Source organism: Scyliorhinus canicula, chromosome 15, assembly GCF_902713615.1.
Source record: "Scyliorhinus canicula chromosome 15, sScyCan1.1, whole genome shotgun sequence".
In the NCBI taxonomy this organism is placed as follows: domain Eukaryota; kingdom Metazoa; phylum Chordata; class Chondrichthyes; order Carcharhiniformes; family Scyliorhinidae; genus Scyliorhinus; species Scyliorhinus canicula.
In genome coordinates this window covers 93,318,860-93,345,360 of record NC_052160.1, presented here as the reverse complement: position 1 = coordinate 93,345,360, position 26,501 = coordinate 93,318,860, and the positions used below count along the sequence as shown (strand labels likewise).

At 44.5% G+C, this 26,501-nt stretch overlaps 1 protein-coding gene across 2 annotated transcripts in view; it reads right to left on the bottom strand.

Annotated features, from left to right (window-relative positions):
• The window catches only part of LOC119978640 (synaptotagmin-6-like), a 454,793-nt gene that overhangs the window by 228,420 nt on the left and 199,872 nt on the right, over positions 1-26,501 (bottom strand). For both annotated transcript variants that reach the window (XM_038820429.1, XM_038820430.1), the window contains exon 2: positions 4,504-4,849. In XM_038820429.1, coding sequence (XP_038676357.1) covers positions 4,504-4,849 — 346 coding nt within the window. The remainder of the gene's footprint in view (positions 1-4,503; positions 4,850-26,501) is intronic.

Genomic DNA, 26,501 nt, shown 5'->3' with positions numbered 1-26,501 from the left:
ACGCACGCTCCATCAATTTGAACTGGATGATAAGAGGAAGAGACTCCAAAAAGACAAGTAAAGAATTATTCTCCTCAGGCCATGAGGAACAGTTAATGTGGGCTGCTGTTGCCTGGGCCCCACTCCTTCTGCAGTCATCTGTCCCCACTCCCCCCACCCTCCTTTTGTGCTCCAGGCCACTTGACACTGCACAGTCCCAGAACTGGTGAGCAGTACATGATTCCTGCTCACTGGGACCATCGAGGCCTGACCCTTAAAATAGGCCAGGCCTCTAGATGGCTTCTCAAGAGTTAAAATCAACTTCATTCTCTCTTCAGCTGCTTTCATCCTCGCTGGCTGTCGGACACATAAGTGCCATCTGCTACTTCACTCAAGTGGTCCTTATTCATGTGTGAGTGCTCTTAAAAAGCCATATCTCTTTCTCATTACAGGAGAAGAGAGACCATAGAAAGGCAGTAAACCAGGGCTGGATCTATAGATACAGTGACCTTGGCCATGATGAAGGAGGAAGCCCTTGAGATTGGCAGGGCAGTGTAAGTAATGGGTGGGGGGGATGTCCGAGAGACTTGAGTACAGCATTAGAATAAGCATTGCCACTTGGCATTTAACTATCACTCACAGTGAATTGAAGTCTCCAAGACTTGAAAGGCCATGATCTGCGCTATGTTAACTTGGAACCCAATTTCAGCTCCTTTCAAGCACAAGTTATTTTTGGGTTGTGATGGAGGAGATGGAGAGGTGCCTGGGGAGCTCTCAAAGGAGATCCAGCATTCCGAGATGCATTGCCTATGACTCGTCTAACACAGATACACATAACTTGATAATTCAACATCTCAGGAGAGGTAGGGTCTGACATGGTGAGCAGAACATCACATGGGAGCTGGAGGAGGTGTCAGGGACAGGGACAGCAGTGGAGAGTCTCCGTCAGAGGAGCAGGGCCCTTCATCTCTGCTGGAAACAGCTGTGTGGAGCCTCTGGGGCCACCAAAGAAAAGGGAGCAGCGATTGGAAAGTCATGTGTTTCTGACAACCTTCAATGGCACTGCACATCCCATACACAAAATGGAGGAGTCCATCTCTAGCATGAGTGCCATGATGCCTCAGGATATTTGCATTGGTGATCACCTCCACTGAAAGAGTGGCCAACCTCACAGAGACTCAGAATGCGATCTGTCCATTGGAAGTCCACATCATAGAAGATCTCATAGAAACGTAGAATTTACAGTGCAGAAGGAGGCCACTCAACCCATCGAGTCCGCACTGGCAATTGGAAAGAGCACCAAGCCCATACCTCCACCCCATCGTCGCAACCCTGTAACCCCACCCAACCCTTTTGGATACTAAGGGCAATTTAGCGTGGCCAATCCACCTAACCTGCACATCTTTGGATTGTGGGAGAAAACCCGAGCACCCGGGATAACCCGGAGGAGAACGTGCAGACTCCACATTGTGACCCAAGCCGGGACTCAAACCTGGGATCCTGGAGCTGTGAAGAAACAGTGCTAACCACTATGCTAATGTGCCACCCCTGTAAAATTCAAGCTTGCCGAAATGTAGGATAAGCACTATAAGGGCGAAGAAAATTTTGAACAAACCCATCTCCCAAAGTTACAACGAGGACAGTGAATATCTCAATGACTTGTTCTAATGTTGTCTGAGTGCTGACATGGCTCTTGGTGTACCTTTCCTGTGCCTCTGTCGGAGGGTTCCTCACCAAGATCAGCAACAATGGTTGTGCAGGTACCCCTTGTCCCTCAGAAGCCAGCTACTGCTGCTGGAGTTGCTGCCCCGTTCGTTGAGGCTGGAGGGCCTGGATTCAGCCTGCTGTCCCACCTCAGTACTGCAGCCTCAGGTAGCATCCATTTTGCTGGGAAGTCTCGCAGACAAGACGTTGAGATTCACATCAATGGACTCCAAGGCAGTTTGCTGGACTAAGTTTCCAAAGAAATGTGTAAAGTTAAGCTGAAAAAACGACTCCAGTAGCTTTTCACTGTGTTTAACCCCAAACATTGCTGATTTTGGCCTATGGTGGCTAAATGGGAAAGAGAACTGTGAGAAGAATTTACCCAAATTGCCTGGTAACCACACAACCAACCCAATTCCAGATTAAGGTATTTCAAACTGAAGACTGAGAATTCAAAGTCCAAAATTTCCAAACACTCGTTCCTGTTCCATATAGTTCCCATAGGTGGCACTGTTGAAACAGGCAGTTTCCGGCTTGTTGGGAAGTGAAAATTGTACTGAGTTTCAAACAAGAGCATGAGGTAGCAGAAGATGAAAAAATGGCCACCCAATTGAATACATTCCATGTGTTTCTACTGAAGAAAAGTTAAAGCTTGGGACGCTAGTCCTTAAAGATTGGAGTCAATCCTTGCAGAAGGAATACTCTGCTAACCACAGCAGATATCAAAAATGCCATGACCCCCATGAGGACCACGGGGAAACAATCTCCGCATGGGACCCGTGTAGCACGAGCTCCCCGAGGTAAGGGGCAGAAGCCAATCATCTGCTGCCTGTAATGAGCAATATATAAAAGCAGGCCCAACTCAGGGCCAGGTGCAACACGTCCTCCCAGTTAGGATTGTGGGGAGTGAGATGCCTCATTACACAGACTTGTAAATTTGTAAAGAAATCCAGTTTTGTTTACAACAGCTTCCTCTGGGTTATTATAAAATATTTAAACTTACCTACACAGTAAGCTGTGTTATCCAGCACCCCACCAACCCTATTAACCAGAATTTCCGATCTTCCCCAAACAGCCAATTGTTATTTTGTCAACCTGAAGGAATCACAAAGCTATCTATAGCCCATACATGTACACTGTACGATTTCATCATTGGTGCTTTAATGTACTGTTGAAGGTTAAGAAGTAAAATGATTGCTGTTCTTTACTTCCTAAGGACTTGCATGTTGTATTCCACTGATAAATAGAACTCTCAATTAATCGGCGTTTCTGATTAATCGGCACCGCCCATTTCCTGAACGGGCCAGATAATAAAGATTTTACTGTATTTTGTTTTTTTTCCTCATTGTGGCTCTTTAAATAATAAATAAGAAGAGCCAGTGGAACATCCTGCCAAGAAGGCCAGTGAGTAAAACAGTTTCCTGGAACGTACATCATTCCTAATTTGGGCAAAGGTGTGGGGCTAATTTTGAACATACATCTATTTCCTCCAATGTTCAACAAGCCTGTGATAGATGTAATAACCCTCTTGAAGCCCATTCGAACACCTCAATTGATCTTCCCGTGGGACTGGTGGAATATGAACTTGTCCGCTCGTGGATGGAGACCCACCCAGCTGGGGCTCATAAAAGCTGGCCTTATAAAAGCCGGCCCAGACTGGGATGGGCAGGATCGGTAGTTCCGGTTGGGACCATTTGATTGTATGCCATGTTTCGGCCTTTACTTTGTGTTGGTTCATTAAATTTGTTTAACTCAATTCTCTGGTCTCCTGAACTTTTATAATAGGTTTGCCCCATCATATATACATATATATCCAAAGAGAAAATGCTGGAAAATCTCAGCAGGTTGGGCAGCACCTGTAGGGAGAGAAAGGAGCTAATGTTTTAAGTCCACATGACCCTTTGTCAAAGCAGAGAAAGTGGGAAATATTTATACTGTGGAGTGAAAATGAAAGGTGAGTCATAGCCACAGAAACCCAGGGAAATGGGGTGCTAATAGCCACAGAAACCATGGGGAAAGAGTGCTAATGGCAGTCCCAAGAGAGAACAAAAGGTATGAAAGGCCAAATAGCAGAGAAACTAACATAAGAGGGTAAACTGTGACAGATATAGATGTGGGGGGAGTTGAAGGGGGAAACAAAGGTGAGAAAGGGTGAGGAAAGGTGGATAAGATGGGGGAGGGGGTTAAATGATATAAAGTAAGACAAGAGAGAAAGAAATGTTAAAAGACAGTTAAAATTAAATGGGATGAAAACAAATGGGTCGAGGTGGGGCAGAGCTAATTATCTGAAATTGTTGCACCAGGGACCCGGGTTCGATTTCAGGCAGGGTGATTGTGTGGAGTTTGCAGGTTCTCCCCATGTCTGTGTGGGTTTCTTCCGGATGCTCCAGTTTCCTCCCACAGTTAGGTGGATTGACCACGATCAATGCGCAGGGTTACGGGGAGAGGGCGGGGGAATGGGCCTAGGTAGAGTGCTCCTTTGGAGAGTTTTTGCAGCATGGATGGACCGAATGGCCTCCTGCATTGTAGCAATTCCATGGATAATGCTTTATAGGGAAGGAAATCTGCCAGCCTTACCTGGTCTGGTCTACACGTGACTCCAGGCCCACAACTACCTTCTGGAATGGCATAGCAAGCCACTTGGGGTTTGAAGACCAAATACAGGCTTTACCAATGATGCCCATCCACATCCCATAAAAGAAGTTCAGCAATTTAAAAAAGCAACATCCAAGAGTTAACTGGAACTTTTTGTTTTCAATTTCAGGCAAGGCAGCAGATACATGCACAATATATCTCTGGAATCAAAGTTGAGACACTGACCTGGATGAAGAAGTTGGCTCCGTTGTCTGTCTCTGTATCCGTGTGTGGCGCAGGATATGGTCTCTCATTGACATCTGAACCTCTGCTGGGATATCGGGAGATGTGTGGCTGATCTTCATGGCTGCCTCGAGGAAGCTCATGGAAGTGGATTCCTTGGGTTTATCCGTCATCTCCTTGTCGCAGTCAGTGCCGGTGACGTTGACTGTGTCCCCGGGGAGGGAGGTGTTAGAAAGAACTTTGTTCTTCCAGGGGACCCAGCACAGCTTCCAGAACACAAAGAGAAAGACCGCCACCAGGGCTAGTCCACAGAAAATAAGTATCACTGCAAGTAAGCTGACCGAGAGATCTGGAAACAGAACAGAGGAGTAACGAGTGACAAGGTAACGACACACAGACAAAGGACAAAGGGAGAGAAAGAAGAAAAAAAAGCTGTGAGAAAAGCCTGAAAATTATTTTTCAAAAAATAGTTTACGCTCTATCATGTTGAACCTGAACCTAATCCAAACTAGCTTAGCTGCCAATGTTCCCATTCTATGAACACCCTGTGATTAAATGAACATCATGTTAACCTTTAATTTCCTACTGAAGCAATAGAAATAATTAAATCAAGTTTCCAATATGAAAATTAGATAAAATTTCAGTTTTATCTTGTTTCTACTTGTCGAAGCTTAAACAGGTGACGGTACACCACTGTCCAAAACCGATCCTTGGAAAGGCACACCGTTGTGAAACGGTGTTATCTATCCAGGTTACCTTTCCTTTTATTCATCAATAGAATGAAGGTGTCACTGCTTGGTCAGCATTTATTGCCCATCCCTAATTGCCCTTGAGGAAGTGGGGTCAGCTGCCTTCTTGAACCACTGCAGTCTACGTGGTGCCAATATTATATCAGCTTCTCCATCACTTGTCCAATACTTAAGTCTTGCTGTTTTACGGGGTACATGGCTTTATCCAGTTTGCTTGCAGATGATCCACTCATCCCATATTTTACACAATAATTGCTCAGCATGAACTGTATATACAGCTGGAAAAATGTGTGAAAACTAGATAGAAAGGTGGAAATAGCCAACTGGAGAGGCCTGGATTGGAACTCGTCACAATCTTACCTTTTTTTCTTTGTATTCTGTTCATCATTTATACATCAGGCCTGTCTCTCTGTTATAGGGGATTAAATCAGGGTTTCCAAATATGGGTCATTCCAAAAGCAAGATGGCCACTTGCTTCTGCCTCATCAAGAAGCAGGCTTCACAAAGAGCAGTGAAACTTTGAGCACTAGATTGGAATGGGAGTCAACCTGTGGCCAGCGGTGAAACCACACTGCTGCTAGTCCATAGCACAGGGAATCATAGGGCGCGATTCAGCAGACACATGTTGAAGTCCGCTCTTGGGCGCATTTAGCAGAGTTTTTCTTGGTGACTGCAGCTCCGAGAAACACCCTGCTATTCAACGGCACTTTGCCATTATTTTTGGCCTCGGGGAGTTTCTCCCCACAGAGGCCGCTCTACAGTTGAACTTCTGCTCATGACCTGCAGGAACAGCTGCTCGCCAATAGGGGTACCATTTTGAATGGCTGTTCACCGATTGGGTCACCATTTTAACCAGCAGGCCCGATCATTGCCCCCCTCTTCATCAACACCCTCCTTCACCTTCCCCCAATGGGCAAGGACCCCGGACATAAACCCCTGACATGTTAATAAATCATCCTTCTAGTTAAACAACTAGATATTCTGTGTACATCATGACAATGGTTATAGAACATAGAACATAGAACAGTACAGCACAGAACAGGCCCTTCGGCCCTCGATGTTGTGCCGAGCAATGATCACCCTACTCAAACCCACGTATCCACCCTATATCCGTAACCCAACAACACCCCCCTTAACCTTACTTTTTAGTACACTACGGGCAATTTAGCATGGCCAATCCACCTAACCCGCACATCTTTGGACTGTGGGAGGAAACCGGAGCACCCGGAGGAAACCCACGCACACACGGGGAGGACGTGCAGACTCCGCACAGACAGTGACCCAGCCGGGAACTGAACCTGGGACCCTGGAGCTGTGAAGCATTTATGCTAACCACCATGCTACCGTGCTGCCCTTATATCACAGAACTCAACAGTAGAGAGAGAGAAAGATATAGAGAGACAAAAAGATGCATGCAGAGGCAATAACATTTTGGTCCATCTCTTTAATATTAAGTTTCATTAAATTTGAATCTTTTCATGCTAACATTACAGTTGGGTCCAAATGGAAGAACAAAATTGGCACTGAAAGAAAAAATCTCCAAAAGGGTTAATAGTGTGTAGTTGCAATTTATTTCCCCCCCTATTCCATTGAACAGTTAGGGAAAATAAATCTTTATTAAACAACACCAAAAAATTCTCTTTTTTCACTGACATTCTCCAAAACAAGGTAATATGAGCTTTTTCTGCACCAGCATTAGTTAATGACCAGTTTTCATCAAATTGCTTTTGTACTGTTCATTCCAAAACGTTTATTTTGCCACAATACATGCAGACTCCACCCGATTAGCCCTGCTCCAAAGCCAAAATCAGATTTTTAAAAATTAATTTTGCAGGATGTGGGCCTCTCTGGTTAGGCCAGCATTTATTGCCCATCCCTAGTTGCCTTTCAGAAGGTTGTGATGAGTTGCCTTCAACTGCTGCAGTCCTTGAGGTGTAGGTACACCCACTGTGCTGTTCGGGATAGGGTTCCAGGATGTTGGCTTAACGATAGTGAAGGAACAGCAATATATTTCCAAGTCAGGATGGTGAGTGACTTGGAGGGGAAGTAGGGCTCCCAGGTATCTGGTGCTCTTGTCCTTCTAGATGGCAGTAGTTGTGTATTTGGAAGGTGCTGTCGAAGGAACCTCGGTGAGTTCCTGCAGTGCATCTTGCGCATGGTATGCATGGTACTCACGGCTGTTCGTCGGTGGCGGAGGGTTTGAATGTTTGTGGAAGGGGGAGCAATCAAGCGGGCTGCTTTGTCCTGGATGGTGTCGAGCTTCTTGTGTGTTGTTAGAGCTGTACTCATCCAGGCAAGTGGAGAGTATTCTATTACACTCCTGACTTGTGCCTTGTGGATGGTGGACAGGTGAAGATGAAATGAAATGAAAATCACTTATTGTCACAAGTAGGCTTCAAATGAAGATGCTGTGAAAAGCCCCTAGTCGCCACATTCCGGCGCCTGTTCGGGGAGGCTGGTACGGGAATTGAACCATGCTGCTGGCCTGCCTTGGTCTGCTTTGAAAGCCAGCTCTTTAGCCCTGTGCTAAACCAGCCCCTTTTGGGGATCAGGAGGTGAGTTACTCACCGGATTCCTCGCCACTAATATTAAACTTGGAGTGTGCTCCAGATGTGAAAGGCAAACTGAGTGTGAGGGAGGGCACTCAGGAGACTCGATCTGCCAGGGATTTTCACTGCACTTCATTCTGGTGCCAGTTTGGCCTCGCCGAGCAGTCAAGCAGGGTGCAGATAATTCTGGGCCTACTATCGGTTCCAATCTCAGCACCCCTGAGGCAAAGCAGAAGATAAAAGGAGACTTGAGAATAGGTAGAACTTCAACCTCAAGTATGATCTCAATACTCAAGAGTGTGCTCGCCTTATGTGAGAAACCAATATCGGTCCGCATGCCTGGCCCTCTCGAATGTTCCAGGAGAGACGCTAGAGTGGGCTACAGGTGGAAAATAAAATCCCAAAAAACATGGGTTTGATTCCCCGCAGTTGGGATTCTCTGTTATGCCGGCAGTGCATCCACGCCCCAGGGACTTCCCAACGGCGTGGGGCTGCTCACAATGGGAAACCCCATTGGCCAGCTGGCGCAATGGAGAACCCCGCTGCCGGTGGGGGTGGGGGGCACTGCATCAGAATACTGGTACGGCGGGACAGAGAATCCCGCTGCCGGTGGGACATTGGTACCAGAATACTGGTACGGCGTGACGGAGAATCTGGCCCCTTTTTTTTTTGTGACACCGAAGAATCCATAAGCGAGCTTGGCCTGACGTCTGCTCTATCATGTGGCATCCATTATGGGCAGCATGGTTGCACAGTGGTTAGCACTGTTGCCTCACAGCGCCAGGGTCCCAGGTTCGATTCCCGGCTTGGGTCACTGTCTGTGCTGAATCTGCACATTCTCCCAGTGCCTGCGTGGGTTTCCTCCCACAAGACCCAAAAGGCGTGCTTGTTAGGTAATTTGGACATTCTGAATTCTCCATGGGTGAACAGGTGCCGGAGTGCGGTGACTAGGAGATTTTCACAGTAATTTAATTGTCATGTTAATGTAAGCCTACTGGTGACACTAATAAATATTATTATTATTAATTTCTCAAAAGATTTCCGTGACAGGAATTAGGCGTCTAGTTTACAAATTGATGCATAACATCTATTCCAGACTCCAGTCTAAAAAAAGGGGCTGCATAAATTAGGCATTGGGTATAATGCCTGTACAGAAAGGCAGGCGGAATGGATACCATGATCTACCCAGGGTATATAATATAATCACCGCTTCAATCAAATGTAAAAGTACTTTGCACTGACAGTACAGCTGCAGTACAAATGAACTCCTGGATACTCTTTTATGGCCATCCAAGTAGATTACTGATATGAATCAACTTTTTTTGTTCACCCAACTCCGTTGCTTATGAAGCCTTTAGGTTTTTCTATAGCACAGCAGAGGTATTAATTAAAAATGTTCAAAAAAGCCAGAAAAAGGCTAGTTCTTCTGAAAAGTTTAAAGAACAATGAGATATAGTCAACACTAGACCATGCGCCTGCTGAATTGTAAAGAGGACACTCTGCAGACAAGCCCAAAGAAAACACACACAATAGATCATCAGCTACAGACACCGCTACCATCACAGAGAGCTTTGAAGTTTTTTGTACGCTGCTGTCTCATGACCCTCTTATGGCAAGCTATTTAAAATTGAAAAGGAACATGACAAAATGTGCTGCCTATCTCAGACTGGCAGCTGAAGCAAACACTATCACGTTTTTAATTTATGCTGAAAACCCAATGAAATCATCAGAAGTTTAATCGAATTCTCTATCCTTCTGTGCAAAGAATATTATTGAGTTGCTTGTGGATTTTTTCCCAGAGACAGGGAAGATAAAATGTTTGACTGAACAGTGGGACTGGATTTCTGGTGTCAGAACAACAGGAACAGTAGTCAGTCATCCAGTCTCTCAAACCTGCTCTTCCATTCGATTAGATCATAGTGGACCATTTCTGCTAACTTTTATTACATCTTGGTTTCCCTCTTTCTCTCCTTGGTGACGTTGTTAGGCATCCCGCCAACACAATTGTGTTCTGAAGGGTGGTGAGGCATGAATATGCACACATACACACATATGTAATGATCACCTAATTTGTGTGAAGAAGATGAATAAATGTTTGCAAGACTCCTGTGTCCAGGTGAACCAATGAGGTCTAGTTCTTCTTTCAACACCTCAGCAAACTTGAACGCCTTCGCAAAATTGAGCTTTGATAAATAGCTGGACATGTTCCATTCCTCAGGAGTAACCAACATCCACTGATGACAAAACCAACATTCTTTCTATATGTCCATGGGATGTGAGTATCACTGTGAGGCCAGCATTTATTGCCCAACTCTCCCGCATTGCCCTTGAGAAAGTGGCCGGAAGCCATTGAGTTGCTGCAGTCCAACTGATGTAGGTACACCAACAGGACTGTTAGGGAGGGAGTTCCAGGATTTTTCCACTGTTACTGGGAAGGAACGGCAGCAATATGCTTATATACGGTATAAGGCTTTGGGGACAGTGAACTTGCAGGGGTCCCCATGCATCTGCTGCCCTTGTCCTTCTTGGTGGCAGGAATCGTGGGTTTTAAAAGGTGCTGCAATTCATCCTGTAAATGGTGTGCGCTGCTGCTACTGTGCACCAGTGTGGTGGAGAGAGTAGATGTTACAGGTGGTGGATGGGAGACTGATCAAGCGGTCTGCTTTGTTCTGGTTGGTATTGAGCTTCTGGAGTGCTGTTGGAGCTGCACTCACTCAGGCAAATAGAGGCTATTCCATCACACTCCTGTCTTAATATGTCTTTTCCGGCAGTCAGGAGGTGAGTCACTCCATACAGAATGCCCAACCTCTGACCTGATCTTGTAGTCACAGTATTTATATGGTTGGTCCAGTTAAGTTTCTCGTTAATAGACATAGAATTTATGGCGTAGAAGGAGGCCATTCGGCCCATCAAGTCTGCAGCGGCCCTTGGAAAGAGCACCCTATCTAAGCCCAACCTCCACCCTATCCTCCTAAGCCCAACCTCCACCCTATCTCCGTAACCCAGTAACCCCACCCAAGCCCTTTGGACACTAAGGCACTAAGGGCAATTTAGCATGTCCAATTCACCTAACCCGCATATCTTTGGACTGTGGGAGGAAACTGGAGCATCCGGCGGAAACCCACGCACACACGGGAGAACGTGCAGACTCTGCACAGACAGTGACCCAAGCCGGGAATCGAACCTGGGACCCTGGAGCGGTGAGGCAATTGTGCTAACCACATGCTACCATGCTGCCCTGTGAATGCCAGGCAAGTGCCTCTTGTTTTTGCACATTAAATTAACTGCCTTTTTTGGGGATATTTCTCTCTCTGAATCATGCCGGTTTCTTTTATGATACCCTTGACCATCGATATCCCAGCTTCCCCAAAAAATGCCAGTAACCAGTTACTCTGGTAGGAATTTAGGCCATGAACTCCGACATCCTCACACCAATTCTTTTCACAATTTCCAACCCATAAGGCTTGTTTAATTAGCCATTGCTTTTGAGCAGCTTCGACAATCGGCTGCTTTTGCTTTAACAAGGCTTCACTTAACAGAAGATTCTGAAGGTTAATATTTGTGAATCGTTGAAATCAAGACAGATCACCCCCGGTCAATATGAAAGAACAGTATTGCAGTCAAAATGCAGGAAGTGGAAGGCGAGGCAAGAGGATGAAGCTGGGCAAAAAGACAGTTTGGCACTTCACTTTAAAAGATTTGAAATATTGAGCAGCACCCAAACTCCACATTCATCCTCAACAACATCCACCCAGGGTTTTGGAGACTTGTCTAATGACTTCAACTTGCCGGTTTCCAGAGCCGACACATTGCCTGAAAAACGTGTACAAAAAAAATGGTCTGTGAAACGGGAATGGAAGTACAGAATACGGCTCAAGATCATTCCTCTGTTGCTGGAGTGAGGGAAGAAACCTACCCTGAAGGCATTGCCTTATGGTCAAAATCGGCTCCACTGGGCATGAAGGAATATGTTGCAGTATTTCAGACCAGAGAACATAGATGACGTAGAACATTTGAGTAAAGAGTTTGAGAAACCTACCCTGAAGGCATTGCCTTATGGTCAAAATCGGCTCCACTGGGCATGAAGGAATATGTTGCAGTATTTCAGACCAGAGAACATAGATGACGTAGAACATTTGAGTAAAGAGTTTGAGAAAAGGTTCAAGGCCAAAAGCATTTTAAAAGACTACATGAGAACCATTTTCTGAGGGTGAAGGGAGATGGCATGACTGAAGGGAGAGATTCGGAAACCTCTAAGGCAGTCTTCTTTTCGGTTTCCATACATCGGTGATATATACAGAAATCATGCTTGGAGCAGCACACAGAAAACATTTCACAGTCAAAAGAATTTGTGACACCAGATGGTCCATTCACGCAGATGCTGTTATGGCTCTGAGACTGAACATTGTCGAATTAAGAGGCACACGGTAGCACAGTGGTTAGCACTGCTACTTCACAGCTCCAGGGTCCCAGGTTCGATTCCCAGCTTGGTTCACTGTCTGCATGGAGTCTGCACGTTCTCCCTGTGTCTGTGTGTGTTTCCTCCGGATGCTCCGGTTTCCTCCCACAAGTCCTGAAAGACGTGCTGTTAAGTAATTTGGACATTCTAAATTCTCCTTCCGTGTACCTGAACAGGCGCCAGAATGTAGTGACTAGGGGCTTTTCACAGTAACTGTTAACGTAAGCCTACTTGTGACATCAAAGATTATTATTATAAAGCAATGCTCATTGAACATAGCCACACCAAATTCTAGAAACCATGCGTGAACGCTGAAGCAAAATCCTTCGCAGAGTTGTTTTTATTGTTTTATTGGAACTGTTCACTTCAAAAAAAATTTATGCTGACGGGAAATCACATTAAAATGTTGATACAACTTTATTGAATGCTTCACAATTGTTTGTCTCAATTCGAAATTTTGTCATGGAAGTTTGAAATTACTTTACCTCAGTGGAAGCAGAGGCACTGATATTAACAATGAATACAGGCCCCTCTGATGATCAGAAGCATACAAGACACAAGAAGTTATTTTTTGATTAAACGAGAGACAATGAAATCACTAAAGGAAAAAAGATCATCGTTGAGACTGTCAATGTTATTTATGACAAAATAATTTTGCAATTGCAGAGTAGATGTGAATCTCTGAAGAAAGTTCTTGAATTATTTTGTGTTCTATTCAACGAATGTTTGGATGAAAATGTTAAGAGCTGCTACAGTAAGAGGTCAATTGAATTCTACCAGGGGGACATTGACACAAAACTATTTGAAGATGAAGTAAAAAGATTCACTCATTTAATCGATAATGATGAGCTCTGTGCTTCCAGATTACCAGCTGATTTGTACAAACTTTTATGTGATGGTTTCCAGGCAACCTTTCCAAATGTGGAAAACCATTCTGGAATATTTTTTAACATACCACAAAGGCTTATGGTGAATGTTCTTTCTCTCTCTTTAAAAGAGTGAAAAGTTACCTGCGAAGAATGAGGAGCATTTGACAAGTTCAACAATCTGACAATTGTAACTGCATCTTTACAAGATTTTACTAACGATGATGTGATCAATCATTTTTTGAAGAAAATTTCTGAAGAAATTGGCATCTCAGTTGCCATTAATTGCAAACAACTGATGAAGTAAGAAAATCTTAAAAATGTGTCTCTCTACCATGTTCTCCAGTCTCAATTCTGCTCTTCAAGAGTGAACATTTGCTGGTCTGATATAATGGCTGGTGGTCACATGCAGATAGTCACAATTGGTGAGTAACCATCATCCCCCATCGCTCTTTACTGGCCTTCAGAAAGTCTCTTCTCACTCCTCTGGACAATTAAATAACAGAATCCTGCCAGATAGTTGGCAGCAAAGCCACCAATATTAGACTTGGACAGCATATTTCACTTCATTGGAGTACATGCTCCTGCAGTGGACTTTTTCTGGCTCATTGTCCCCTGCACTAGCCGATGCAGTGTCACGCTCATGTCATCAACTGATTTCTCTATCCCAATGTTCCTCAGCCAGTTCATGTTTGCTTGCCTAAAGACATACCGATCGCAATATTGACCATCTTTACCATCAGGCTGACAACAGTTCGGCTTAGATTTCAATTTATCAACTATAGTGCAGGCTTGCTGTTGTCATATAAACATTACTATCAGTCCAGCAGTAATTTGGGATTCTTGTGCCTTGCATTCTGTAAGCTGACGGAGTTGCGGGGTTGGGAGGGCATTGACATCATTGGGGGCAGGGCTCAATGTCATTAGGAGTGGGGATTGGCTGATTAGGGGCAGGGCAACCTCATTGGGGGCAGGCCACCACATCACCAGGGGGCGGAGCATAACATGGGGCCCCAAAAAGATGAAGAGCACGTGGCCCCCAAAAGTGTAAATCCATCTCTGGCCCCGGGAGTCCTCAACATTGACTCTGGGCCCCATGAAATCTCAGGACATCTGGTCAAACATTGGCAAGGAAACCTCCTGCTGGTTACCATCTAATATATCCCCCTTTGCTGTTGAATTTGTACTCCTCCATTTTGAAGCCGCGGGGGTGGCAAGGGCACAGAATGTACTCTGGGTAGGGAACTTCAACGTCTATCACCAAGAGCACCATTACCGACTGAGACCAAAAGGACATAGCAGCTGGATTGAGTCTGGGGCAGATCGTGAGGGAACCAACAGAGGGAAAAACCTACTTGACATCATCCTCACCAATCTACCTGTTGCAGATGCATCTGTCTATGGCAATATTGATATGAGTGACCACTACACAGTCATTATCAAAACAAAGTCTTGTCTCCACATTGAGGATACCCTCCATTGTATTGTGTGCCGCCACCACCGAGCCAAATGGGATAGATTATGAACAGATCTAACAACTCAAAACAGGGCATCCATGGGCTGCTGTGGGCCTTCAACAGCAGCGGAATTGTACTCAATGACAATCTGTAACCTCCTGGACCGGCATATCCCCATCAACCCTGGTTCAATGAAGAGTGCAGGAGGGACACACCAGCAGCAACACCAGGCATACCTAAAAATGAGGTGTCAACCTGGTGAAGCTACTGCACAGGACGACTTTCATGCCAAACAACATAATAGAAAGAGCTAAGCAATCCCACAATCAATGGATCAGATATAAGTTCTGCAGTACTGCTGCATCCAGTTGTAAAAAGTGGTGGACAATTAATGTACTCGCTGGAGGATGATATTCCCCAAATATCTCCATCCTCAATGATGGAGGAGCTCAATACATCAGTGAAAAGACAAGACCGAAGCATTTGCAACAATCTTCAGCCAGAAGTGCTGAGTGGATGATCCATCTCGGCCACCTCAGGAGGTCCCCAGCAATCCGATTCACTCTGCCTGATATCAAGGTTTGGCTGAAGGCACTGGATACTGCAAAGACTATGGGCCCTAACAATATTCCAGCAATAGGACTGACGACTTGTGCTCCATAACTTGCCGCACCTCTAGCCAAGCTGTTCCAGTACAGCTACAAAACTGACTGGGAAAATTGCCCAGATGCGTCCTGTACACAAAAAGCAGGACAAATCCAATCTGACCAATTACTGTCCCATCTATTGACTCTTGATCATCAGCAAAGTGAAGAATGGGGTTGTCAATAGTGCAATGAAGCAACACTTTATCTCCAATAACCTGCTCAATGACACTCAGTTTTGGTTCTGCCAGGCCACTCAGCTTATTACAGCCTTGGTGAAAACATGGACAGAAAGTTGACCTCCAGAGGTGAGATGAGAGTGACTGCCCTTGACATCAAGGCAACATTTGGCCAAGTCTGGCATCAAGGAGCCTGAGCAAAGCTGGAATCAATGGGAATTAGGGGGAAATGTCTCCCCCTGGAGTCATACCTGGCACAAAGGAAAATGGTTGTTGGAGGTGAATCATCTGGACATCACTGGTCAATCATCGGGTCCCAAGACATCACTGCAAGAGTTCCTCGGGATCATGTCCATAGAATCCCTACAGTGCAGAAGGAGGCCATTCGGCCCATCATGTCTGCGCCAACCCACTGAAAGAGCACCCTACCTGGATCAACTCCCCGTAATCCAGTAACCCCACCTAACCTTTGGATCCTAAGGGGCAATTTAGCAAGGCCATTCCACCTATCCTGCACATCTTTGGACTGTGGGAGCAAACTGGAGCACCGGCAGGAAACCCAAGCAGACATGGGGTGAACATGCAAACTCCACACAGCCACCCAGACCAGAATTGAACCTGGGTCCCTGGTTTTGTGAGGCAGCAGTGCTAACCACTGTGCCACCGTGCTGCCCATGTCCTAAGTCCATCATCAATGTTTCCACCTGCCCAGTCTCGCCAGGACAGAAATATGGCAGGAGGGGGCCTTTTTAAAGGAGTCGAGTTGGAAAGTTTGTCTTGAACCTCTTCCCTCCCCATGAGAACCTGGCCCTATGACGTTCAAAGAGAAAGCTCAGGGGTAATCTGATAGAAGTATTTAATTTTAGAAATGAGTTCAATAAAGATAAATGTAGAGAAGAAAATGCTTCCATTTGTGGGGTGTTCAGCCATAAATATAAAATAATAAACCTAATAAGGAATTGAGGAGCAATCTGTCAACATAACTAGATTACTGAACACATTTTCTACCTTTCCACACTCTAAAGTGCTAATATCATGTCAACTAGTCCAGTCTGTCTACTAGCTGTGGCTTGCAGAATGGATAGTTTGGGTTCACAGTCAACAGTTAATCAGAGTTCTTCTGGTCTGTAAAGGATTGCAGCAAATTATTGACCTTGCCTCTTCTCATAGACTCAGTTAATAAGAACATAAGAACATAAGAACTAGAAGGAGGAGTAGGCCATCTGGCCCCTCGAGCCTGCTCCGCCATTCAATGAGATCATGGCTGATCTTTTGGGGACTCAGCTCCACTTTCCGGCCCGAACACCATAACCCTTAATCCCTTTATTCTTCAAAAAACTATCTATCTTTACCTTAAAAATATTTAATGAAGGAGCCTCAACTGCTTCACTGGGCAAGGAATTCCATAGATTCACAACCCTTTGGGTGAAGATGTTCCTCCTAAACTCAGTCCTAAATCTATTTCCCTTTATTTTGAGGCTATCTCCCCTAGTTCTGCTTTCACCCGCCAGTGGAAACAACCTGCCCGCATCTATCCTATCTTTTCCCTTCATAATTTTTTATGTTTCTATAAGATCCCCCCTCATCCTTCTAAATTCCAACAAGTGCAGTCCCAGTCTACTCAACCTCTCCTCATAACCCAACCCCTTCAGCTCTGGGATTAACCTAGTGAATCTCCTCTGCACACCCTCCAGTGCCAGTATGTCCTTTCTCAAGTAAGGAGACCAAAACTGAACACAATACTCCAGGTGTGGCCTCACTAACATCTTATACAATTGCAACATAACCTCCCTAGTCTTAAACTCCATCCCTCTAGCAATGAAGGACAAAATTCCATTTGCCTTCTTAATCACCTGTTGCACCTGTAAACCAACTTTCTGACTCATGCACTAGCACACCCAGGTCTCTCTGCACAGCGGCATGCTTTAATATTTTATCGTTTAAAAAATAATCCCGTTTGCTGTTATTCCTACCAAAATGGATAACCTCACATTTGTCAACATTGTATTCCATCTGGGCAGCACGGTGGCCTAGTGGTTAGCACAGCTGCCTCACGGCGCTGAGGTCCCAGGTTCGATCCCGGCTCTGGGTCACTGTCCATGTGGATTTTGCACATTCTCCCCGTGTCTGCGTGGGTTTCACCCCCGCAACCCAAAAATGTGCAGAGTAGGTTGATTGGCCACGCTAAATTGCCCCTTAATTGGAAAAAATAATTGGGTAATCTAAATTTATTAAAAAAAACATTGTATTCCATCTGCCAGACCCTAGCCCATTCACTTAACCTATCCAAATCCCTCTGCAGACTTCCAGTATCCTCTGCACTTTTCACTTTACCACTCATCTCAGTGTCATCTGCAAACTTGGACACATTGCCCTTGGTCCCCAACTCCAAATCATCTATGTAAATTGTGAACAATTGTGGGCCCAACACGGATCCCTAAGGGACACCACTAGCTACTGATTGCTAACCAGAGAAACACCCATTAATCCCCACTCTTTGCATTCTATTAATTAACCAATCCTCTATCCATGCTACTACTTTACCCTTAATGCAGCAACCTTTTGTGTGGCACCTTGTCAATGGCTTTCTGAAAATCCTGATATACTACATCCATTGGCTCCCATTATCTACTACACTGGTGATGTCCTCAAAAAATTCCACTAAATTAGTTAGGCACGACTTGCCCTTTATGAACCCATGCTGCGTCTGCCCAATGGGACAATTTCTATCCAGATGCCTCACTATTTCTTCCTTGATGATAGATTCCAGCATCTTCCCTACTACCGAAGTTAAGCTCACTGGCCTATAATTTCCTGCTCTCTGCCTACCTCCTTTTTTAAACAGTGGTGTCACGTTTGCTAATGTCCAGTCCGCCGGGACCACCCCAGAGTCTAGTGAATTTTGGTAAATCATCATTAGTGCATCTGCAATTCCCCTAGCCATCTCTTTCAGCACTCTGGGATGCATTCCATCAGGGCCAGGAGACTTGTCTACCTTTAGCCCCATTAGCTTGCCCATCACTATCTCCTTAGTGATAACAATCCTCTCAAGGTCCTCACCTGTCATAGCCTCATTTCTATCAGTCGCTGGCATGTTATTTGTGTCTTCCACTGTGAAGACCGACCCAAAAAACCTGTTCAGTTCCTCAGCCATTTCCTCATCTCCCATTATTAAAACTCCCTTCTCATCCTTTAAAGGACCAATATTTACCTTAGCCACTCTTTTTTGTTTTATATATTTGTAAAATCTTTTACTGTCTGTTTTTATATTCTGAGCAAGTTTACTCTCATACTCTATCTTACTCTTCTTTAAAGCTTTTGTATGCTTTTTCCTTCAATTTGATACTCTCCCTTATTTCCTTAGATATCCACGGTCGATTTTCCCTCTTTCTACCGTCCTTCCTTTTTGTTGGTATAAACCTTTGCTGAGCACTGTGAAAAATCGCTTGGAAGGTTCTCCACTGTTCCTCAACTATTCCACCATAAAGTCCTTGCTCCCAGTCTACCTTAGCTAGTTCTTCTCTCATCCCATTGTAATCTCCTTTGTTTAAACACAAAACACTAGTATTTGATTTTACTTTCTCACCCTCCATCTGTATTTTAAATTCCACTATATTGTGATCGCTCCTTCCGAGAGGGTCCATAACTATGAGATCATGAATCAATCCTTTCTCATTACACAGGACAAGATCTAGGACGGCTTGTTCCCTCGTAGGTTCCATTACATACTGTTCTAGGAAACTATCGCGGATACATTCTATAAACACCTCCTCAAGGTTGCCTTGACTGACCTGGTTAAACCAAACGACATGTAGATTAAAATTCCCCACGATAACTGCTGTACCATTTCTACATGCATCAGTTATTTCTTTGTTTATTGCCTGCCCCACCATAACATTACTATTTGGTGGCCGATAGACTACACCTATCAGTGACTTTTTCGCCTTACTATTCCTGATTTCCACGCAAATGGATTTAACCTTATCCTCCATAGCACCGATGTCATCCCTTACTATTGCCCGGATCTCATCCTTAAATAACAGAGCAACACCACCTCCCTTACCATCCATTCTGTCCTTCCAAATAGTTTGATACCCTCGGATATTTAACTCCCAGTCGTGACCATCCTTTAGCCATGTTTCAGTAATGGCCACTAAATCATAGTCATTCACGATGATTTGTGCCATCAACTCATTTACTTTATTCCGAATACTACGAGCATTCAGGTAAAGTACACTTATGTTGGTTTTTTTACATCTGTTTTGAATCTTAACATCTCCAGTTTTATTCCTTTTAGTATTACTGGGCCTATTCACTGAGCTCCCCTCAGTCACTGTACCTTGTACTGTCGCCCTTTTTGATTTTTGACCATGTCTTCTCTGCCTTGCACTTTTCCCCTTACTTCTTTTTGCTTCTGTCCCTGTTTTACCACCTTCCAACTTCCTGCATCGGTTCCCATCCCCCTGCCATATTAGTTTAAACCCTCCCCAACAGCTCTAGCAAACACCCCCTCGGACATCGGTTCCAGTCCTGCCCAGGTGCCGACCGTCCGGTTTGTACTGGTCCCACCTCCCCCAGAACCGGTCCCAATGCCCCAGTTGTGAATCAAAATCACCAGGACGTCCAATGCTTTGGGTTTTGTCAGAAGATTTCAGCAAATCAATTAAAAATCCCAGGACGCCACACAAGAGGCAGCAAACTTACTTTAAAATTACATGGATTGGCTAATGCCACTTCACAGTATTCCAGCAAAAGCTTTAAAGCATGGAACCCCAATGGTTCAGAAGCCATGAATTGAAGACTTTGGGGGCATTTAAATAATCAACATACTTCGTTTGCTAACCTCCAGTGTGAACCTGAACTCAGGAAACACATAAACTGACATTTGACCCGTTGATGAATTTGCATACCTGCAGAAACAGCCAACAGAAAAGGGAGGCGATGGCATAATGGTATTGTCACTGGATTAGTAATCTCAAAACCAAGGGTAAGGGGACCTGGGTTTGAGGAATCCCATCATGGCTGATGGTGAAATTTGAATTCAATAAAACCTGGGAATTAAAAGTCAAACAAAGAAACCATAATTGTTAAAACCCATCTGGTTCACTAATGCCCTTTAGGGGAATCTACCATCGTTATGTGCAACTCCAGACCCACAGCAATGTGGTTGATTCTGAAACGGCTCAGCGAGCCATTCAGTAAATAGCCAATAAATGATGCCTACATCCAATGAATAAAAAACAAAGCTGAGGCAATTGTGTATGATGAGGTAGTCTGTGTGACAGAAGGCATTTGCTAAATCAACATCCTGGGGGTTGCCATTGATTAGAAACTGAACTGAACCAGCCCATATTAATACTGTGGCTACCAGAGCAGGTCAAAGGCTAGGAAACCTGCGGCGAGTAACTCACCTCTTGAACCCCCAAAGCCTGTCCACCATCGACAAGGCGCAAGCCAATAGTGTAATGGAGTACTTTCCACTTGCTGGATGACTGAAGCTCCAACACTTATGAAGCTCGACACCATCCAGGACAAAGCAGCTCGCTTGATTGCTCTCCTTTCCACAACCAGTCAATCCTTCCATCACTGACGAATAGTGGCAGCCGTGTGTACCATCTATAAGATGCACTGCAGTAACACACCAAGATTCCTTAGGCAGCACCTTCCAAACCCACAACCACTACTATCTGGAAGGACAAGAGGAGCAGATATCTGGGAACCCCACCACCTGGAGGTTCCCCTTCAAGTCACTCACCATCCTGACTTGGAAATATAACACCGTTCCTTCACTGTCCCTGGGTCAAAACCCTGGGACTCTCTTCCTAACAGCACTGTGGGTGCACCTACACAGGACTGCAGTGGTTCAATAAAGCAGCCCACATCATGTCCTGAAGGGCAACGAGGGATGGACAATAAATACTGGCATAACCAGCCCACATCCTGTAAATGAATTTTATTTTAAATTAAACTCACAGCCGAAGAAATGTAAAGTCCAGTGTGTGCCATTTGTGTCGTGCTGTTCTTTAGTTTCTTGCTGAGAGGATTGCTACATCATAACATGCGAAAACCAAACACTGGGCTTTCACAATTCTCATTTCCTCAACTGTGAAAAATATTTCCTCCATCACTGCAGACAGCAAGGATTTCCCGTAGATGGATTCTTACTTTTGAATATTGAGGGGAAAAAAAAACACATTCAGCGTGTTTCAACATATGAAATATTGTTTTCTGAATAACAGTTGAAAAGCTAATAGCTACCTGGCTGCTATCAATTCCGGTCCCTGCTGATTGATACTCCCAAATGTGGAGAGGCAAGTGCTGCAACATAACGGATCTATACAAGTACTTAAGAATTCAGAGACTGTCGGGCTCCATATATTATATTCTGTACAAAGTGCAAAAGTTTTCAAGAGTTGATCTTGCTGTCATGTAGCGATGCCCAGTTTTATGATTGCAATGTAATTGAAAAATTTCAAGAACTGGAGAAAAATAGGAATTCCTTTGGCAAGTGGGAAAAGCTCACACACACATACATATATGTGTATTTCTATTTTACGATGAATTGAAATAGCTTGGCTCATATTCAGTGAATCAGTACAGGGTGCAGAGTTGGACAGTGTTCAAAAACAGCTCAAAAGGCACACTCATCTGAGTGTGGTTGCAATCCTGATCATTTTTTGCTCTTATCCTCTTTTGAAGAGGGCTGTTTTCCAATTAATCTGTAGTCACTGCCCAAACTGATTAACAGGGAATTATCAGCAACACCGTAGAGTAACTGCTAATTAGAATAATTGGCCTCAAACTGAGGGTAGGCCTGATTTGATTTATTACCTTTCTTTTGTTCTGAAGATAAGTAGTTTAAATATGCTGCCTCTTATCATTAGAAGCAGGAGGTTAATTACTGCGGTTGAAAGGATATGCCTGAAGTAACTTCAAATTTCATTATTACCCTGTTATTTTTTAAATGTAAACAGATGCATCCACTGAAGTACAACCTATTCCTCATGACACAGCACATATTCTAAAGAATCCCTCTGTCATATACCATCCTGACTGAACACCCATCAGGGTTTGTTCATTGTTCCTGAGTTCACAGTCACAGCGAGGTAGGAGGAGGTGATGATATAATGTTATTGTCACAGGACTAGTAATCCAGATACCCCAGGATAATGCTCCGGCTTCGAATACCACCACAGCAGATGGTGAAATTTGAATTCAATAAAAAATTTGCAATTAAAATTCTAATGATGAACATTGTCGTTAAAAACCCATCTGGTTTACTCATGTTCTTTAGGGAAACAAACCTTGATATCCTTACTTGATCTGGTCCACTTATGACTCCAGAACACGACTCTGGAATGCCCCCAGTTCAAGGGCAATTAGGAATGGGCAATAAATGCTGGCCCAGCAAATTAAAATTAAATTTAATAAGGTGCATCCTCGCCACATTGACACTGATGGTGCAAAATGGCTGCTCACCTCCAATGCCTGCATTTTAATGAGGATAACCTCATCCACCCACTCTACTATTACCATCAGGCCGGGAAAGCCAACACTGGTTCGATGAAGAGTAGAGGGCATGCCAGGAGCAATGACATTAAATAATTACTTTAACCAGTTTATTTGGAGAAGAAGGCATAATGGAACAGTTATTAATGCATTAAGGTCAATGGTAGACTCTGTGTGGTGGTTTTAAAACAAAAGCAACATTTGGCTCAACAAGCCTACTCTTCCAACAGAGGATACAATTTCCTTAATAATTGGGAATTGGATATATACTTAACAAAGAAGAAGTTGTACGGATTTGGGAAAGAACAGGGAGATTGGGACTAATTGGATCGCTCATTGGAGAAGCTGACAGAGATGTGATGGATTGAGTAGCCTTCTTCTGTGTGTACGATTCTAATTGGCTTCACCCACACTGAATAATTCAATAAGGAAGATCTTTACAAACCACTCCCTCCTGAAAGGTTGAGCTTCTTACTCAGTGATGCAATTAAACATTTCAGTCCAAATACTTCACAAACTACTTTTTTTTTGACTGAAGTATAAATAATTCAAGACTTTGGGATCAACTTTGACAATGTTCCACAGAGATGGTAACTGAGCAAAACTATCTTCAAATGCTTTCACAAAAGCGGCTGCACAAGCAATATTTCGGGACAATTGTGGACATCATGAATTTCTTGGGGATCTGTGTAATATTTCATTTCTTTTGATGTAATAACAATATTGATTTAGAGGTGATGAACGTCAGGAACACTTTTTCAAATTGTTCAACCTTTGGCTATTCCCTCATTCTGTCAATCCCTGGTTTTAAATATTTGAACAATAGTCAATCGGTCAAAACCAACAACTCCTCTCTGAACATTGTTCTCTTCTCTGGATATGAAGCTTTTCGCAGCTCCTGCAAAAATAATTTCCATTTCCACTTGCAAACACAGAGACAGTAGGTGGTCCGTATTCTGCAGTGAGCTGGTACGAAAGCATACATGATTGGGTTTTTAAATGTATCAAGATTTAGGATATTTAGAATGGAGAGGGAGGCTTGGAAGTGAGGAGGGACTGAGACAAATTGTCATAGTGATGGTAGCAAGAGTGAAACTCAACAAGTGTAATCAGCGTCAAACTAAGAAAAAGAAAAAAGATGCAAAATGCTGACTTTGATAACCTAACAGGAGAATGTATTTTCATTTAAAAGCAGATCAAAGAAGATAATAATGGGCAATAATTGGAGATTTAGCCGACATAAACTGATAGGTATAGAACATAGAACATAGAACAGTGCAGCACAGAACAGGCCCTTCGGCCCTCGATGTTGTGCCGTGCAATGATCACCCTACTTAAACCCACGTAACCCGTATACCCGTAACCCAACAATCCCCCCATTAACCTTACACTACGGGCAATTTAGCATGGCCAATCCACCTAACCCGCACATCTTTGGACTGTGGGAGGAAACCGGAGCACCCGGAGGAAACCCACGCACACACGGGGAGAATGTGCAGACTCCACACAGACAGTGACCCAGCTGGGAATCGAACCTGGGACCCTGGAGCTGTGAAGCATTGATGCTAACCACTATGCTACCGTGAGGCCACGGTATAGTTGTTGTTTCTCTTTCCACACCTATTGATGGCCTCGTCACATCTGACCCGGTGATGTGGTGAAGCCGTTAAAGGTCGCAAAAGGACTCTCGTGGGTAAAATGACACTCGGAATGTCTCACGAGATCTAATGAGATCTCGCGAAATGTCACAGCCCGGAATGCACCCTTGCTGGGCGAGTTTGAGATTAGTATAATTAAGTGGCCCATTTAGCTCATTTAAATAGATCAAGGTCGGATCTCCCGAGGCCTGGGAGCTAACGGCCTCGCCTGGGAGACATCGTCATGGCGCCGTTTTGCACTGGTCTACACAAACATTGGCCAGCGTAATGGCACCTGGGGGGTTCGCCATTGGGGACCCCGGGTGGTCAGGCTCTGGGTAGGGTGGTACATTCGCACTCCCACTAGCACCCTGGCAGTGCATTCAGTTGTCACTGCCATGGTGTCAGACTGGTAGTGCCAAGGTGCTCGGGTGCCAGGTTGTCCTCGAGGACCTCCTGAGAGGTAGGTTGGGGCAGTCAGCAGGTCCAGAGGTCATGGGGGAGGACTGAGACTTAAAAAAGAGGCAGTGTCCCATGAGATAACAGGGTTGTTCTCGGCGCCTGCTGCCCCGCTTTGTGTTAAATCACGCTCATGGGGCAGATGGCAGACTTTTATCTGCTCCCAAAATTAGGTTTTCCTGAAATAGGCGCTAGTCTGTCGCCAGAGGCTTACAGCTTGAGGGGCTCTACTTCACATCAAGCGTGGCTGACCAGGATTCTCTCCTACTCTTACTGCTTTCCATCGGCATGTTGGAAGGATTTTGAAGATTGATACGCAGTCTATTGGTCGTGTTATGAATGTGCCTACCTTGACCGTCAAGTCCTGAGGTGGGACTCCTACCCGGAGCTTTGAGCTCAGAGGCAGGGACACTACCCACTGCACCATAGGACCACCTCAGTAGGTATAGCAAAGCAGGCAAAAAGGAAGCTGCGTTCAAGATAATTTCCTAAAGCAGAATTGTTTGAACCCAAGGCAATTGACAATATTTGAGTTTATTCTAAGTAATGACCAGAAATAGTTTGGAGTCTAACCAGTTTGATGTGCTGAGAAAGTTCCAGAAGGAGGGTTGGAAGCTACTCCTTTATTTTTCCCCTCACGTTTGCACCCTAAGGAATTGGTTCTCACACTACTACAGTGAAGAAGTGAGCAGTTTGGTGAGTATCCGATAAGTAGTCAAGGTCTATTCTGTTCCTAAGCTTTAAAATAGTACTCGAATTGTGATGAGATTAATATATATATATATTTATTAAAATGAATAAAATAATTAAGTAATTAATTAAAGCCTATAAGTACGGCAGGACAGCTGTGTTTCATGGCTGCAACTTGCAGGGGATTCTGCGTACCAATGTGATCCAGGATAATAAGTGTCTGTGGTTTGAGGAGCTTCGGAGTCATTCAACTGGAGGCTGAGCTGAGGACACTGCGACACATCAGGGAGGGGGCGAATTATCTGGGCACTTTGTATAAGGAGGTGGTTGCAACCCTTAGGATAGGGTTTTTTGATTTGGAAGATGGTCAGGGGCAGGAGGATGTAACTGCAGCTGAGGCAGGTAAGGGGACCCAGAGTGCAACTGGTTTGAGCTCTTTAAGCTTGCTTGGATGGTGAGTGGGGCCTGCAGAGAGGATAAGCTGACTGACCATAATACTGTGATAGGAAACGATTCAAGTTGGGGATCACAGAGGTATGTAGTGGCAGTAGGGCACAGTGTAGTAAGGGGGATAAACACTGTTCTCTGTGACAAGGCGTGAAAGTGGGCTGGAGAGAGGAACTAAAAGGATTTAGTGGTCTTGATCTACATAGGTACCAAAACATAGGTAACAAAATCTTGGATGAAGGGACTGAAGGTATGGTTGCTAAATTTGCTGATTACACAAAGATAGATATGAAAATAAAGTGTGAAGAGATTGCAAAAAGGCTACAAAGGGACATCGATAGGTTAAGTGAGCAGGA